At 49.7% G+C, this 16,160-nt stretch overlaps 1 protein-coding gene across 2 annotated transcripts in view; it reads right to left on the minus strand.

Annotated features, from left to right (window-relative positions):
- PHF12 (PHD finger protein 12) overlaps nucleotides 1-16,160 on the minus strand; it is a 39,531-nt gene that overhangs the window by 3,523 nt on the left and 19,848 nt on the right. For both annotated transcript variants that reach the window (XM_040641069.1, XM_040641068.1), the window contains 9 exons: nucleotides 14,998-15,070; nucleotides 12,041-12,434; nucleotides 10,604-10,724; nucleotides 9,299-9,431; nucleotides 7,288-7,452; nucleotides 4,246-4,404; nucleotides 2,841-3,636; nucleotides 1,476-1,601; nucleotides 756-899 (listed from right to left, as the gene is read on the minus strand). In XM_040641069.1, coding sequence (XP_040497003.1) covers nucleotides 756-899; nucleotides 1,476-1,601; nucleotides 2,841-3,636; nucleotides 4,246-4,404; nucleotides 7,288-7,452; nucleotides 9,299-9,431; nucleotides 10,604-10,724; nucleotides 12,041-12,434; nucleotides 14,998-15,070 — 2,111 coding nt within the window. The remainder of the gene's footprint in view (nucleotides 1-755; nucleotides 900-1,475; nucleotides 1,602-2,840; nucleotides 3,637-4,245; nucleotides 4,405-7,287; nucleotides 7,453-9,298; nucleotides 9,432-10,603; nucleotides 10,725-12,040; nucleotides 12,435-14,997; nucleotides 15,071-16,160) is intronic.

The raw sequence follows: 16,160 nt of genomic DNA on the forward strand, positions 1-16,160 counted from the left end.
GACTGGCTCATCAGGGATAGACCAGATGATACCACAGGGAGGCCACGCAAAACAACAGAAGGCACAGACCAGTGCTTCTCAAACTTCAGTGTGCGTAGGAATCCACTAGGGACCGTGTTACAATGTAGATTCTGATACTGTAGGTCAGAGGTGGGACCCGAGGTCTGTGTTTCCCACAAGCCTGCTGATACCGCTGGTCTGGGGACCACACGATTTTAATCAGTAAGGCTCATTAAGAGTTAATGCTCAAAGGAATATCCTAAGCAGTTAAACTCTTGAGAAGAATTTCCAGGAGGCTAGCCCAACTATTATTTTTTCTTTTCTTTTTTAAAGTAGGCTCCGCACACAACACGGGGCTCAGGCTCATGACCCTGAGATCAAGAGTCTACCAACTGAGCCAGCCAGGCGCCCCCCCCAGCCCAACTGTTATTTTGCTTCTCACCTTGAACTTGAAAAACTCCCTTTTGGGAAACCTTTGTAACCCAAATATTTGAAAGCAGTTCAGCAGAAAGCGTACCACATATACCCAAAGGCACTCGTAGCTGCTCTGTGTGTCTCAAAGTGCATGAGCATGAAAGAAAGTTATGGCAGACTTCCCCGAGTCTGACGTGAAAGCTGTGGTGGCCTTTTTGTTCCTGCTTTCTGGGGAAAGAAACCATGGTGCTTTACTAAGCCCGTTAAAGGGCTGAGATCCTGACAGCTGCTCACACACGGGGAGAGCGGACGGTGTGCCACGGCGGCGGGCGTGTGCGCACCTTCTGTGTGGTGCCCTCCAGAAGCCAGCGGATGTGCCCCGACACTGCCCGGTGAAGCTTGGACCCGGGAGGGGAAAAGCTGATGTATTCTCTGCAAGGCCAGAAACTTGATCAGCTTCTCGTCCAGCATATTTATCTCGATTTCTATTAACCAAAGAGAAAGATTAAAAGGCAGCTGAGGAGGATATGGAATGTGGAAGTAGGTGAGGGTCACAGAGCAAATAGTTGCGCATTTCTAAAGTCTAGCTAAGTGGTGACTGTTCTCGAACAGCAGAGAGTACAAAGGGGCCTAAGGATCCAGAGCTGGGCATCTCACTAGCCATTTGCAGTGAGACGGGCCCCGTCGCAGCCTGTGCGGTGGCCGCTTGGGAGGCCGTAGCCTGACTGTAGGCCAAGTGGTCCTGGAAAGGCAGAGCAAGAGAAACCACTTGGCTGCGTGCGGGGGAAGGGCTGCATGTCCGACACCTGAGGCCCTCCTGCCTTTACTCTGCCTCAGGCAATTGTCCTCTCTTCTCACAGGCTCAGCTGGCTCTGCTCTCCCTTCGCCTTCCATTATGATGTGCAGAAGGCAGAGGCAGGAGGGGCTTTCTCTCAACCCACCTCCCCAGCCCTCGGAGATGAGGCATCCCTTCCGCTCCTTTCTGAAATGAGCTTGGATGCTGCGCGGGGACAGGACCTTCACGCGGCAGCTGGCGGAAGAGCAGCGGCTCGCTCACTCACCTCCGTTAACATCCATAAACGCTCGCAGCGAGTTGGTGAGGTCCACCATGGCAGTAGAGTTGGCTGGGAAAGAGGGTACGGTTAAAGCGCTTCCTATGGATAACGTGCCGGGGCTGACCTTGCCATCTGGGGACGGAGCAGGAAGACTGTTACTTACGTCGCCTGAGGGAAACCCACCGGTCCAATCCCCCACTGCCGAGACAGGTCTGGATTTCGGACCCAAGGTGATGTTCCCTTCTTGATTCTCACCCCATAGGCTCTGGAACTCCTAGAGCTAAAAATGTGTGGTGAGGAAGGGCAGATGGAACGACAATGCACCCGGGCACGCGGCAGTCTCCAGAGTGCCGAGAAACAGTGAAATCTACTGCTCTGGGGAACGTGGTGGGGTAGCTTTGTTCTCTGGGCCGTAACGACCTCCCTGCTGTGTCTATGCATTCAAGTAAGCGGGGCCTGCCCCTGGAATTCCTGCCTCCTGCAGTCCGACTCACAGGGGGCAAAACTGGTATTAAGAGCTTGGTATAAAGAGGTAAACAGAGACAGGAAAAGAGCCTAAAAGTAGGGGCCATCCTGGGACCAGGGGCCCCCATGCAGAGAAGTCACAGTCACCTGGTTACCGAGACTCCCAGCTGACTAGGAGGCCAGCTTCTGTTCAGACGGGAGAGACCACAGGGGGTTCCAGCAGCATCTGAAACCTGGTTCAGATGCTGGGGTCAGCAAGCTCGAGGTCCGGAGTGCTGACTGGGGACAGCTGAGAGCAGGTCCACACTAGGCCAAGTATGGGTACAGGGGACTGCCTTTCTGCATGTGGCCCAAGGGTGAGCTTTGGGACCAGACCAACCCCTGTGGGCATGCTGCTCTACAGCTGTTCTGAAAGGCAGGGCTGCTTTCGATCCCTGCTTTCCCTGCCGTGGAAGCTCCTTCAAATGAGCAGGCTCTGAGAATCTATCAGGTGTGATCTGGTCTCTGGTGGGGATCCTGAAACACGGAGGCCATCGCCTAGAACCTCGGGCTGGCCACAGGGGCTCCACAGAGCATGCTGCCTTCGTCTAAGGAGACGAACAAAGACACGCAGAGGACTAGGCCTGACAGGTGTGGGAAGGGGAGTCGGGAGACCCAGCCGCAGTTCCAGTCCTGCCACTGACTCGGCAGGTCACCTAGAGGAAATCACTCAATCCCACCAATAAAATGGGGACAAGTCAACGTGTGTTTTCTCTTCTATCACATAAATGTGGGGAGGGCAAGTAATGGAGAGGCCGAAGTCCTCTGCAATATTCACAGGACGCTAAGTGTTTGTTTGAAGTTTAACTGCCAGGAGGAGCAGGAAAGGACTGGATCCCAGTTACCCCAAGGCTGAGCAGTACTCACCTGATGATGGCGCTGGTGAGCAGAATCGCTGGTTGGCTCCTGTGGCCAAGATACCATCTCCTGCTGCTTGGGGGGGAGTGAGCACCCGGGTGGCATTTGGGGGTGAGCCCAGTGGCCTTGAATCTGTCAACGGAGGTCCTATCTGTGATTGGACAGTCTTTCTTTGCAAAGTGCTGGTGTTCTCGATGCTGGCACAAGAGCTGGGAATGGAAGGGGGCAGGCTTGGGACAGGAACCAAACTCCTCTGGGGGCAAGAGCTGGGGCCAGTGGCATTCTCTGTCTTCACAATGATGCCGACGGTGTGGTTCTGTAGCCCCCCGGCCGCTGGTGGCGTGAGGGGCCGGGGCCAGCCTTGCCGGTGGGAGAGGCCTGGTAAGGGGGTGTTGGCGCCTGGAAGTCGCCGGGGGTCCGTGGAATCAGTGGGGCTGCTGTAGAGGTGTGGGCCATTGGCTTTCACCTCTGTGCTCACTGGCCCGTTGGCAGTCCCGCAGGGGGCTTTCTTGGATTTTTCCGCGCAAGAACTGCAGCTGATGTCCTCTAGGGCTGGGGGCTGGTGGGGTGGAGAGCAGCTCAGGGAATTCTGGGTGCTAATCCCTGAGGGGCAGGACAAGGGGCAGTGGGAAGGTGTAGGTGCCTTGTCAGCTGTTTGCAGGGAGGTGGTGATTGAGCTGTCAGTCACAATAACAGGCTTAATATCAGCCTTCTCTGTCTGTTCAGAGTCCCAACGCGAAGGCATCTGCTTAGCAGATAAATGTTTCAATATGCTGCACTGGAGCGCAACAACACTACAGAGCCACTGCAACGGAAGGAGAGGAGAGGAGAGGAGCGTGAGAGGCCTGGGAGGCGCTGGTCCTTCCTGCCCGTGGCCGGGGCTACAGCATAGCTGGTAAGCACTGCTTCCGAGGTCCCATCGCAAACGCCCAGGAAAGGTGTGCTTGACTTCTGACAGGATTCCACTTCCAGTCCCCAGCGAGACTTGCTGTATACTCAGCAGGCAACACCCTGGTCAGCAGAGCTTGGGGTTCCCGTTCGGGCTCTGCCCCTAAGGCCCACCTTGCGAACCACTATTCAGCCAGGACCCTAAGCAACTGCTGTGTGTTCAGCACTACCGTCTAACCTCTCTACGGGTCTAAAGCTCTTCCTACGAGACGGATGTGCCTGTCTCACAGCACACATTGGGGACCAATGGAGAGAAGCAGACTGGTTGACTCTGTACTTCTTTTACTTGCCTCAGAATATCGGCCAGGAGTTCTCTCTGGAATATTCAACTCCTGGGGGATGAGGGCAGGGGTGGGTGGGGTTGCGGAAGACGGGGATGGGACTGGCACTGAGGCTACTCGCGGTATCAGCTGTGGTGAGCTGGAAGGAAGACTGGCTTTGGAGTCCCGGCCCTGCCTTCACTCACCTCTTGCTGCTCTGCCTGGGTGGCTAAGTGCTCAGAGTTCAAAAGGTGCGTCTGCGATTCCTCAGGGATCCCGTTGCAGATCAGCTCCCCGTCCCGAATGGCCGCGGGTGCAATGAGAGGGGGTGGGAACTGGTACTGAGATTTGATAGCATCAGGAACCTGTTTAGGATAGACAGGAGGAAGGAGAGGGAGATAGTGCCAACACGTCCAGTAGATTCTGCCCTGGCCGCATTTTTCTGCTTGTGGTGCCGATGCCCACGGGACCATCACGCACTCTGGGGTCCACCAGGGCACGGAGGCTCACCGGGCGGCAACTGCTCTGTGCCTCAGACACACACGCACTAGCCTGAGAAGGCACAGAACTGGAAACAGCAGGCACGTGCCCTGCCTGCCCTCCTACCCTCTGCTTCTTCATCCAGGTCTAAGGCCCGTAGAGGCCAGAAACCACTGCTTTGGCCTGAGACGTGTGAGACTGGCTCTGGACACAGCTTCACAGTAGCACTCTCGGCTCCTGCGGCTCAGCATCAACGCTGGGAGGTGAGCGAGCAGGATCTGAGAGGTACAAAGTTAAAGGAGGCCACACTCACAGTGGAAATGCTCAGCATGAGGCCTGGCCTGTGACAAGCACTCAATCAAGGTCAGTTTTCTTCATCCGTTCATTCATGACTAATGAAACAGCTGAAGACCTCTTTGTTTTACGGAGACAGAAGACACATTCTGCATCATACGATGTAAGAATGAAAGAGCCACACGAGCAAAGAGTCATTCATACATTCGACCAATATTTATTGAGCACCTCCCGAGTCTGGGTACTGTCCCAAGTCCTAGAGATCCAGAGATGAATAAAACTTAAGCTCTGCCCTCAAGGAGCGCACAGTCTAGTTGGGGAGATAAACACAGAAACATTACAACACAGTGTAACGGGTCCTAGGATAGAGGCATGGCTAAGGAGCGATAAAAAACATAGAGGAAGAGTGTTCATTTCTGTCTGGGGCGGGGGCACAGGAATTTGGGATTAGGGAAGATTTTAGAGGAAGGCAGTATTTGAGCTGAGTCTTGCAAGTTGAGAACTTCCAGGCAGACAAAGGGGAACTGAGAGGAGGGAAGCAGCATATAAGGCACAGAGATGTGGAGGCACTTGGTGGATTTGGAAAACATTTAGAGGACAGATTTGGTGACCGAGTCCTTATGGAGGGTAAGGGGAGAAGAACTGAAAATGGTTTCCAGAATTCTGGTTTGAGGGGCTGGGTGGAGATGGTGGTCATTTACTGAAACAGAAAAAAGCAAGAGGGAAGAGCAGATTTGGAGGCAGAAGCCTTCTGATCTGGGCAAGCTGAGACTGAAGTGTCTGTGGGACGGGCAGGCAGCTATGTATATGCGTATGAGGAGAAAGGCAAGGCAGATGGAATGAGAGTCAGCACCATTAACAGGGATGGCAGGTGCCATGGGCTTGTCCGAGGCCACCCAGGAATGGGAGGGGGAGGAATGGAATGGTAGGCAAATCTAGGGTTGTCGCCTAGCAAAGAGCGAAGGGGTAGCAGGATGAAGAATCCCCAACAAAAACACAAAGTTCCTGAGGTGATTTTGCTGCACTGCTCTCTCTCAATGATGAAGACCTTCCAGGACGGAGCCGAGCACTTCTCCGCCACTGCCCTGTGCCACCGCCGTCCTCAATCTACTCTCAAACTGTCTAAGTACAAAATGCTTTTCGGAAATTCATGCCCTTGGATTTTCCTCAAGAACAGGGCAATCTTTAAAAAGGGGGAGGGGGGCCTGGGTGGCTCAGTCGGTTAAGTGTCTAACTCCTGCTTTCAGCTCAGGTCATGATCTCAGGGTGGTGAGATGGAGCCCAGTGCTGGGCTCTGCGCTGGGCACGGAGCCTGCGTAAGATTCTCTCTGTCCCTTTCTCCAGCCCCTCCTCCCCTCCCTACCTCCCGCCCCTGCTCTTCTAAGAAAGAAAGAAAGAAAGAGAGGAAGGAAGGGAGGGAGGGAGTATTGTAAAACGACAGGATTTTATCAAGGCTTCTTGGCCTGTTCGTTTCAGCCGCCAGGCTCTCTTCCAAATCTACAGTTTAGATGACTTTTAAAGCTGTTTCACTAAGATATGAGGCATGCCACCTCTACAATACTCCCAACTGAAAACACCTTGATTTAATTTTGGAAACTGGTGTTTGCACTGAAGTATAAATATTTACATGGTTAAGAGATTGTTACACAATTTCCAACAGTTAGCATCTTGCTGGTGCTGACTTCCATTGGAAGCGATGGGAGTGGTGTGAGTGAGTTAAAGTGAGGCTGCCACCAAGTGGCCATATTTGGGAACTGCTGGCCTCCACTGGCACGGAGCGCTGCCTGTGGGATTACTTTCACAAGAGAAAAATCAAGCATATGTGTGGGTATACAGTGTTGGGCTTTCCAGATTAAATGAATAAGGGAACCGACTGGTTTATGAAAACAACTTCAACACCCCCAAATGCTTTTCAACAAAGGGATTTTTTCTGTCTATCTCTGTGGACACAATTTAGCAACTGTCAAGTGCATACGAGGGTTAGGTATTATTCCAGCCAAGGCCATAATCTGGAGTATTTACGATGTGTTACCAGCAGCCTGGAAAAACAGATTTAACTCTCCTTTAGCCACTCTCCTCAGCCGGGATAGCTCCTCACTTTCCATATGGTCCTCTGCTTCATCACTGTCACCTTCAGCCCACCAGGCAGCTCTGGGAAAGGGGGCTGTCTCCCAGGAACAGACGGCATGAGTGCCCGGTGAGGGGCAGCGACAGCAGAGCACATCTGTTTGGCGGAAGGGGCTAAAGAGCACCGGTCCTCAGGAGACTTCTAGGGTCTGGGGTTTGGCCTTCGTTATCCTGACCTCCATCCTCAAGTATGAAAACGTACAGGCACATTCACCACTTGTTGAGACAGCACAGACAAACGTCAGGGCTTCAGTCTCTCTGTCTACACATTCAGGCCCAGGATCCTCTGTCTATCCCATGAAAACAATCAGAGCCCCCCATCCTGCCTGCACCAGGCTGGGACTCACCTTCAAGCTTCTTCTTTTGACTGACTGGAGCATACGGCGGTTAGGAGGGTGCTTCTTATGGATTCGGTTCAGGAAGTCCACTTTGACCACATGCTGGGAAATGGTGTCCTGGAAACGGTCGAACACCTGGCACCGATTGCTCAGCGTCATATTCTTCTGGTTCAGCTAGGGACAAAGCAGATGCACTCTTACAACGACCTCTATTCTCTAGGTTCGGAAAATAGAAGCCCTTGGCCAAATGCGCTCCTTCTGGCAGGAGCTGGTATGTCAACAATCCCGTCAGAGGACCAGGGGACATGGATAAGACATTCTCCCTCAGCCCTGCCTGGTCTAGCAAGGGAAAACTGGTATGTTCTATTTGCTAGAGATGCTTGAGGGGGACAGGGAATAGGAAATTAGCCAAGAAATGCCCTTCAAATTCAGCCTCTGACAGCTCACACCACCTTTTGCCAGTGCACCCCAGCAGAGCACAGGTTTGAGCGGAGATGCAGGCCTTGGCCCTCAAGACCCAGACTCCCTTTCTAGAAGGCACTCTCTCCCACATGAAACAGGACGGTTTCCTATACAGGAGCCTGGCAGACAGCAGGGATCAGTGCCAGAATGCCGTGCGCCCGCCCTATTCCTCTTCCAACACCCCAGGGAACACGAGCGAGTCCACCTGTACCTCACAGTCCCGCTCCAGACGGGGTGCAAAACCTGGACTGCCCTCAGAGGCCAAAGGGAGGGAAGAACGAATTTTATGCAGCGGCATACAGAAGGCACAGAAACCCTGTGCCGCTTTCCCACTTCTATGTCTGGTCCACTGTGCTTTAATTCAAAAGAAAAGATCTGCGCCGCAGCTTCCTAATTAGTCAAGTAAGAAAAACCCCTAAGTGGCTAATAAAAAAATTACCTAATTAATTTGTCATCTGTTGGAAAGCTGCTCTTTAAGATTCGTATTTGGGCATACCGCTCGTGGTTGTTTTTTCTGGTTCAGCAGGAGGCAAAATGAAACACTCATAACTGCGCCTCAGAGAGAAGCTTCCTTCTCAAGCCCTTCTGAGCAGTGCTAGCTGAGTGAAGAGACCAAAGCAACCGATTTGCCCATGTGTGTAAGTCTATAACCGAGGTCCCTCAGTGCAACGTGAGCAGCACACTGTCATGCTGAGGGTCAAAAGACATTCCATGGTTATTACCATCTGACAGACAATGTCTTAAGCGATAATCTCTTTTTAATCTGGAAAGGCTGCTCTTCTGAGGGAGCTGCTCTTCTGAAGCCCTCACCCATTCAACCTTGTAAATGATTGTTCTTAGTGCCTAGCAGGAAAGGGACTAAGCTTAAGCCTCTTTCGGAGATAGCAAACTACAGTTCTGTTTGAGCCGCAGGAAGCATCTGGAAAATGCACCCAAGACTCCCAGGAGAGGAGATAAAAGGATCCTCAGGCCATTCATTCATTCAACAACTTCCTTACTGAAGCCCTATTATGTACCATGACAAGGTGGGTGTCAAAAACTACAGAGACAGGAAAGACCCTCATGGGGTGCCAAGGTCACATCCGTGTTCAAAAATGGCTGACTGAACACTGTTATCCATGCCAATTCTTCAACTCTCCCGAGTTCCTGGGAGTTGACTGCCTGGGATAATTCCTGAGATATGAGAATAAACCTCTTAGTTTCTTAGTTTGTTTCCTCTAAAAATAAGAGGCAGGAAAATACAGAAGCAACTACCATGAGAGCATTTATTCCATAAGCTGCATCTAACATACTCCCCTTTTAGAGCTGTAACATCAGCTGCTTAATTCACTGTGGAAGAAATTATGCATAAACATCCAAGTCTGCCTGTACAGCTAACACAAGGCATTGTGGGAAAAGGCGAAACGCACAGCTGAGGCATGTCAAAATAATCGGACTTGAGTAGGATGGTCTGCAGAATCCAGTGTCTGGTACAAAGCTGACCCTACTACGCTTCTACTGAATCCGTCCACGCCCCAGCTGTGCCCAGAGAGAACTGAAGGGGCGACGCTGCGCTTACCACCACATGTTCTATGTGATTCGGACACATCCATCTGCCCAGGGGCATGGCAGTGAGCGGTGGCTCGAGGCAGTCCATGTGGAACAAGAGGGGGCAATAGTCACACTGGATGAGAGGGGCCACGCGGCAGCTCCTGCAAGAAAGAGTTGTGGGCCATTTCTGTGGCAAGATGGGAAAATTCAAACCGACTCTGCACCGTGGAACAGCCTCTCCTCCTTAATCCTCACCACGTTCTCCCAGAGCCCCCCCCCAGTGATCAGTTACACTCACGATGAGGAAGATGGATGAAGTTGGGGGCTCCCACCAGGCTCTCCATTATTCTCTCTTCTAAGAGGAATGTGTCTTGTGGGGAAGTGAATTTTTTTTTGGAGCACAGCTAAAGTGGCTGTCAGAGCAGGAATAAAAGAAAGTAACTACCTCATTAAAAAAAAAAAAAAAAAATCTCTAGCCATGTTCCTAGAGTCTTACACTACAGCAAGACAAGACTTCTCTTCTGCATGAAGCACTCAGCAAAAATGACACGCAGAAAGAGCTGTGCCAGGAAAGGGTTCTGTAATGTATTCGTGTATGCATAGTCCAAGGGAGGGGCTTCGGGAAACACCAATTTTGACTTGTAACCACGACACTCCCTGTGTGTCTGACAGGCACCGGAGCCTCATTCTGGGCCTGGCTCAGGGTTCTGCTGCTCTACTATCTAGTTCCCTACAGCTTTTGTTGTGGGACACTTCTTTTTTTTCTTTGGCACATTTCTTTCTGATAGCTATTTTCTCCTGGTATCCTGCCCTTCTAAGACACCCAGGCCACTAAGTCCAGCTTCAGTAATTGAAGCAGCTGGCTCCTGTCACTGAGGAGATCCTATTTGAAGGAAACCAGCGTCTCAGGGAAGCTACAACTGGGGCAGCCTAGAGGCTTTTGGAAGTCATCCAGTCTGATGCATATTAGCTACCATGGATACTTGTACTACTTTTAAACTCATCTTTGGTGATTTAAAAAATTATTTGCCTTTTCCAGGGACCTGTGTCTCTGCTGGCCAGAGCTCCTCCTCCTAGCTAGTCTAAATATCTCCTGCTTCTGTTTAAGTCCAATTCCTCTCATCCGAGCCTCTGTAAACACGGTCTCAGATACTTCAGGGAACTTGTTAAGACAGTCAAGGCTCTGGTCAACTGGTCACCCAGGCTCTGTACTCATATCATGAGAATATGCGGTGTCCACATTTAACACAGAGGGTTTGGAAGAGGTGATGGGAGAGAGAAAAAACATCATTTGCTGACTACGGAGAAGAGCCCTCAGGATGAAGAAAAATACCTGTTGCATGTGAAGCAGACTTTGACTGGTAGGGGAACAAGACCATTGTGATCTAACTCATGCTGTGTCTTTTTAACGTTTTTCCCTGTGGTTTCCTCCTTTCTTCTCCTCTTGCTAGAACCTGGAAGAGAAATTGATGGTGCTGAGCTTCCCTGGATGTAGAGTTCCTAGTTTGGGATATGGAAACAACAGTAAGTGAAAGAACAGATCTCAGGAAAAGCACGTGCCATGGCCTAGACATGGGTCTCTCTGAGACCCCCCTGGGCTGGCTTCAAATGAGAAAAAGAACAGGAAGGCAGGAAAAGGAACACAGACAGAAATCAGAACCATGGTCAGAAGTCACTCATTCTGGGGCAGAAACACAGCTCTAGGTTTCGCAAACATGAAGCAGTCAGAAGTTTAGGTTGTTAGATACTGGCAACCTACGGAATATAAGGGCCTGAGTCAAACAGTCAACAAAGACTGTTCTGTGGAGGTGGCTGAGGAAAAGACTGTAATTTTACTGCGTTTCTACAGAAATCAGAAAAGCTTGGATTCCATATGCATCCTGCTGACTGACCAGGATTCTTCAGACTGCCAATTTCACTTTCTCTGGGAAAGAGAAAAGAACATCTAGAAGCTTTGTGGTATCAAGTAGAAGACATGACTTGGTTAAAAAAAAAAAAAAGGTATGGAGGGCAATTTGGCAACAGTTTATCAAATTATAAATGCCTGGTTATAACCCAGCAATTCTAACATTAGGAATTTACCCTATAGATACACTCACATGTACACAATGATATATTTATAAAATTATTTGTTGAAGCACCATCTATAGCAACAAAAGATTAGGAACAACCCGAATGTCCATTAATAGGAAATCAGTTAAATAAATTATGGCACGTCTATATAATAGACCATTGTCTAACCATTAAAAAAACTGAGGAATGCCTACATTAGTATGGAAAGATCTCTAGAGCATATTGTGAAGTAAAAAAAGCAAAGTGTAGAGCAAGTAAGCTAGTTAGAGGGAAAATACTGAGCATATTATCTGTAACTGCTTATATATGCACAAAGAAATTCTACAAGGAAATAGAGAACCAAATAGTGGTTATCTGTGAGGGGTAGGAAGGTAGAAACGAGGCAAATGGCAGACAGGGGTGGAAGGGAAATTTTTCATTTTAAGCCTTTGTGTATTTTTTGGCTTTTAAACCATGAGAATATATTACCTATATTTCTAAAAAGGTAATATGTTGAAGGGCAGAAAACAGAAGACTGAGTAAGCACAGTAAAAGCTAAAACCTTCGAAGATGTTTAGGAAGAACAAAGAACAGGAACCTGAGAGTGATTCCACGCACGGTGACCCCAGAGGCAGCACTGCCCTCTGGCTGGACAGTAGCCCTTCGGGGAAGCTGCGGTGGGGGGGGGGTGAGGGTGGGGCACGAGAGTCTGGCTAACCTGGTAGTGCGGTGGTACACGTCAGTTCATTGGGCAACTGAAACTGGGTGGGGTTCCGCTCCATGGCGGCAGCGATCAGCAGCTCAAAGGGCCGCCTTAGCTGGGGCTGCACATAGTCCGGCTCAGCTGCCACTGGCTCCTCGTCCACGTCAATGATGTCCTCGTCGACGTCATTCTGCTCAGAGGTGGGGGTCTCTGTGCTGGCATTGGATGTGGGCGTGCCAGGCCGGCTGGCTCTCCTCTCCAGGATCCGGGCGTGGGCAATGGCCTTGAGTTCAGTTTTGCTGGCTGATCTGTCCAACAAATCAGTATCACTGCTGGGGGATGTAGTCCGTTTGCCAGATTTGTCCACCAGTCCGTTGACGTGGCCCAGCTCCTTTTTCTGCTCTCGTTTCTATGCAAATGAACAGGTAGGCCCGTCACATAAAGTACCACAAAACAGAAAGAGATGGATACTACGAAGTCCTTGCTAGACCACTAGCCAAAATTATGAAATTTTCTAACCTGTCACAGACTCATCCACCTGGAAACTTGGAACACTGGTCTGTTCAAGTTGACAAAACTATAGCTAAACTAAACTAAAGCTGGCAAACTACAGCAGCAGGGAATCACCAAACAGCAGGGAAAGTTAGAAACAATTATACACACTTATCATACATTGTTTACTCGAAGTCGTCATATGATACACACTATCTCTATACGAAGTACAGAGGCAAAGGGATAAAAAGTTACCCCAGTGAGCATAAACTGAGGGAGGCCATGCGGGAACAGTGAGAAAAACCTAAGGGGACTCAACATCACTGTAGTTGAAGCATCCTGACCTCCTGAATGCTTTTAAGAATTGTGCTCCAAATAAAGTCTGCAAATGCAAAGGTAAAAGGTACGACAGGCAAGCAGAGCCCCCTGTCCAGGGAGGCTGGGTGCTGACGCGAAAGTAACTACGCTACAAGGTGGACGGCTGGTGTGTGGAAGGGAGCTCCCCAGCGATCCCAGCGTCTGAGAATGGTGGCTTCCAATGTTTCAAATTTAACTAGAACTCTGAAAGGGACATTTCTTCAAATGGGAAGGTGGGGAAATGGAAAAAGACTATGTTTATTCAGTAGGACTGGATGACTGGTGTTACATTTTCCTCTAGGACTCCAAAGAGTGGTCAAATGAAGGTTTAACACTGGTCTCCAGTCAGGAGACCTGGGATCTGTCCCAGTTCTGCCAATGATTCCTTACGACCCTGGATGACTCGGGGTGGTGTGCAGGAATTTCTCTGTAAAGTAAGACTAGTAAAACCTTGCTTCTCCTCCTTTTAGAGATATGGTGGAGACAGAGGATCACATATATGAAAGGGATGATGGCTCTACGGCAGGGGAAGATCTAGCCTCCATCAGCAACAGGACCTGAACATCAGAGGTTGCTGAGGCCCAAAGAATGTACCATTTCAGTCTACTTCAGCGTAACTACAGGAGACCAAAAGGGGCCAGAGGTAGTGGGGCTGGAAAAGGCAGACCTGGCAATGGTAGGCAAAGAGGGCCATCCGAGAGCCTGTCACAATGGCATTTCAGGGAAAGCACACTATGTTAGCAAAAGGCTACTATAATCCCCACCAAGCAGCTCTGCTTCTAGAAAACTGATGAAGAGGTAACAGGGCTTTGGAGTGAGACAATGTGGCTTATACCTTGGCTCTGTTAATTCTTTTGAGTCCTTGGGAAAGTTATTCTAAATTTGTGAGCCTCAGTTTCTTCCTTTCTAAAATGGAGATACTACCCCCAGCATATGTAAAATACCCGGCACATGACGGGCACCAAAATAATGTTAATTCCTCTTTTCCTGGCTTCACTTCTCCCTCAGCTGTTGCCAACCCTTTCACGTCTAGCTTCTTCAGTGGCAAGTTTCTGAAAGGCCTCCTGGCTGGCAGGTGCTACTAACAGGCCCTGCTCTAACCGAACTGGGGATGCATAGGAAGAGATCTTGACAGGTGGACGGGCTGGAGGACAGCCTGGTTTGTGGGCTTTCAGAGGCATCAAACTACAGCTGGGGCTAAGTGGTTGACTTGGCCTTGCTTTGCCTTTTAATAAGAACCCTTGTGCACATGTTGAAAAATAAAAGTCCGCCTATCTGTTTACCTTCTTAAAGGCTAAAAACTGTTACACACATAAACCACAATCTCTGAATCATCTCATCCTGTTTCTGCAACCAAGGAAATCATCATTCATTGTGACATCACGTTCAGGGGCCAGGAAAACAGAGGTGATGTCACAACGAAGGCAAGTTGCTTGGTGTGTAATTAGTGTGGGGGGGGGGGAAGGGGATGGTTTACAATTCACAGACAGATTCTAATCCACAGTCTATAATTTGAGGATTGGGTCTCATAATCTGGATGGAAACACACCTACTTCCTTTTTTGATAAGGAATTGAGCTTTTGCACCCCAGAAAAGGTCTCAAAGTAGAAAATCATGTTCTCAAAGCCAGTACTAAATTATCAAAACCAAGGGACGGGGAGCTCAGGAGGGATTAGGAACCCTGGGTACAAATGGATTCAAAGTCCTCTGTCCCTTATATGCCCAGCCAAGCCTCTGGATACCAGTGACTTATTTGCCTTTGGGGTGAGGGAAATCCTTTTTCCTCCAAGTTGGAGAAGCAGCCTTGTTTTCTTCAGCCACTTTCAATCATGGATATAGCTGCCACATTCAGGCCACTTATCAGCCTACTCCTGTCACTAGTCAATGAACATGGCTCAGTAAGTTAACACACCTCTTCTGCCCATTTCAGCAGCTCATGTTTGGATTTTAGGCCCTACTGGATTCCAAACAGTCACCATGGGGAGAGTGAGGGTGATTCCAGGGCTGGAAAAGACAAGAAGAAGGGACGAAAATGCCTTCAGGGCCAGGCCGTCTTAGCTCTGGAGTATCAGTGCTCTAGATCCGGCATTCTCAGCAAAGCCTTCAGAAAGCGGCATTATTACCTTTCGGCGCACAGTGCACCGGTGACACATCCACTCCCCGGGAGGCAGCATCTCTTCGCTCAGTGGAGGGTTACTGTGGGGAAAAGACAAGGGCAAGACTAAGTACTAACCTTTGATGCAGCAGGAAAAAGCCTGCCTAGGCCTGGCACAAAGCCGCACATCCCTTGACTCCTACTCTGGCCGGTCCTGCAAGCACTGCTAGGGCTCTCTCTCTCTCTCTCTCTTCCTTCAAAATGGTTACCTGGTATCGTTTATCATAACCTAAAGAGTGAGGACCCCCTCCCACATCTTAGAAAGAGAAGCCAAATCCATAGCTATTAACACTGGGCTTATACGGAAAGATAGAAAGAACTAGTTTGGAGCCTTAAGAATCATTCCCAAACTGTATCACGCTAATAAAATCATTGATAGGTCCTTCACTATCCTCAAAGTTTGTTAGTGTGAGGCTAAGCCCTTCCATGGGCTGCTCAGAGCCCTGTGTAGTAGCACACACCCATTCCACCTTCCCAGGACCCTTTCAGGTACCCTTCCCCCTAGTCAGATCGAAGACTTGCTATTTCTTTCTCTACATTACTTTTCCCCCCAGAAAGCTATGCCACTTAAAACCCTTTTTAATCCTGTAAAACTTGCCTCAATCAGCCTATGGTAGATTAAAGATGGCTGCAGATTCTTTGCTACTCCTACCACCCAGAGGTAGGCCATTTCCTTCCTCTTGAATAAGGCTCGCCTTGTGACTTTGTTTTGACTAACAGAATGCAGCAGAGGTAACCATGTTGTAACTTCCAAGGCCGGGTGTTGAGAGACTTGCAGATCCATTTTTACATGTTTGGAATGTTCCATCTCAGAGCCCTGCTGTCATGCTGAGAGGCTACACAGTGGAGACTTCAGACGCTCCAATTAACAGCTTCCTCTGGACTCCAAGCCAAAAGCCAGCGTGAACTACTGCTATGTGACTAAGTCATCTTGGACCATGCCAGCTCAGTCAAGCCTCTCAAGGACCGTGGTCCCAGACAAGACCACATGGAACAGAAAAACCACCCAGCGGAGCTCAGTCAACCTGCAGACTTATGAGAGATAATAACCAGCATCTGTTTTAAGCCACCGAGTTTCGGGTAGTTTGTTACGCAGCAACAGAGAACTTGAGTGCGGCTCCTCCATACGCT

Source organism: Ursus maritimus, unplaced genomic scaffold (genome assembly GCF_017311325.1).
Source record: "Ursus maritimus isolate PB19 unplaced genomic scaffold, ASM1731132v1 scaffold_24, whole genome shotgun sequence".
NCBI classification, from domain to species: domain Eukaryota; kingdom Metazoa; phylum Chordata; class Mammalia; order Carnivora; family Ursidae; genus Ursus; species Ursus maritimus.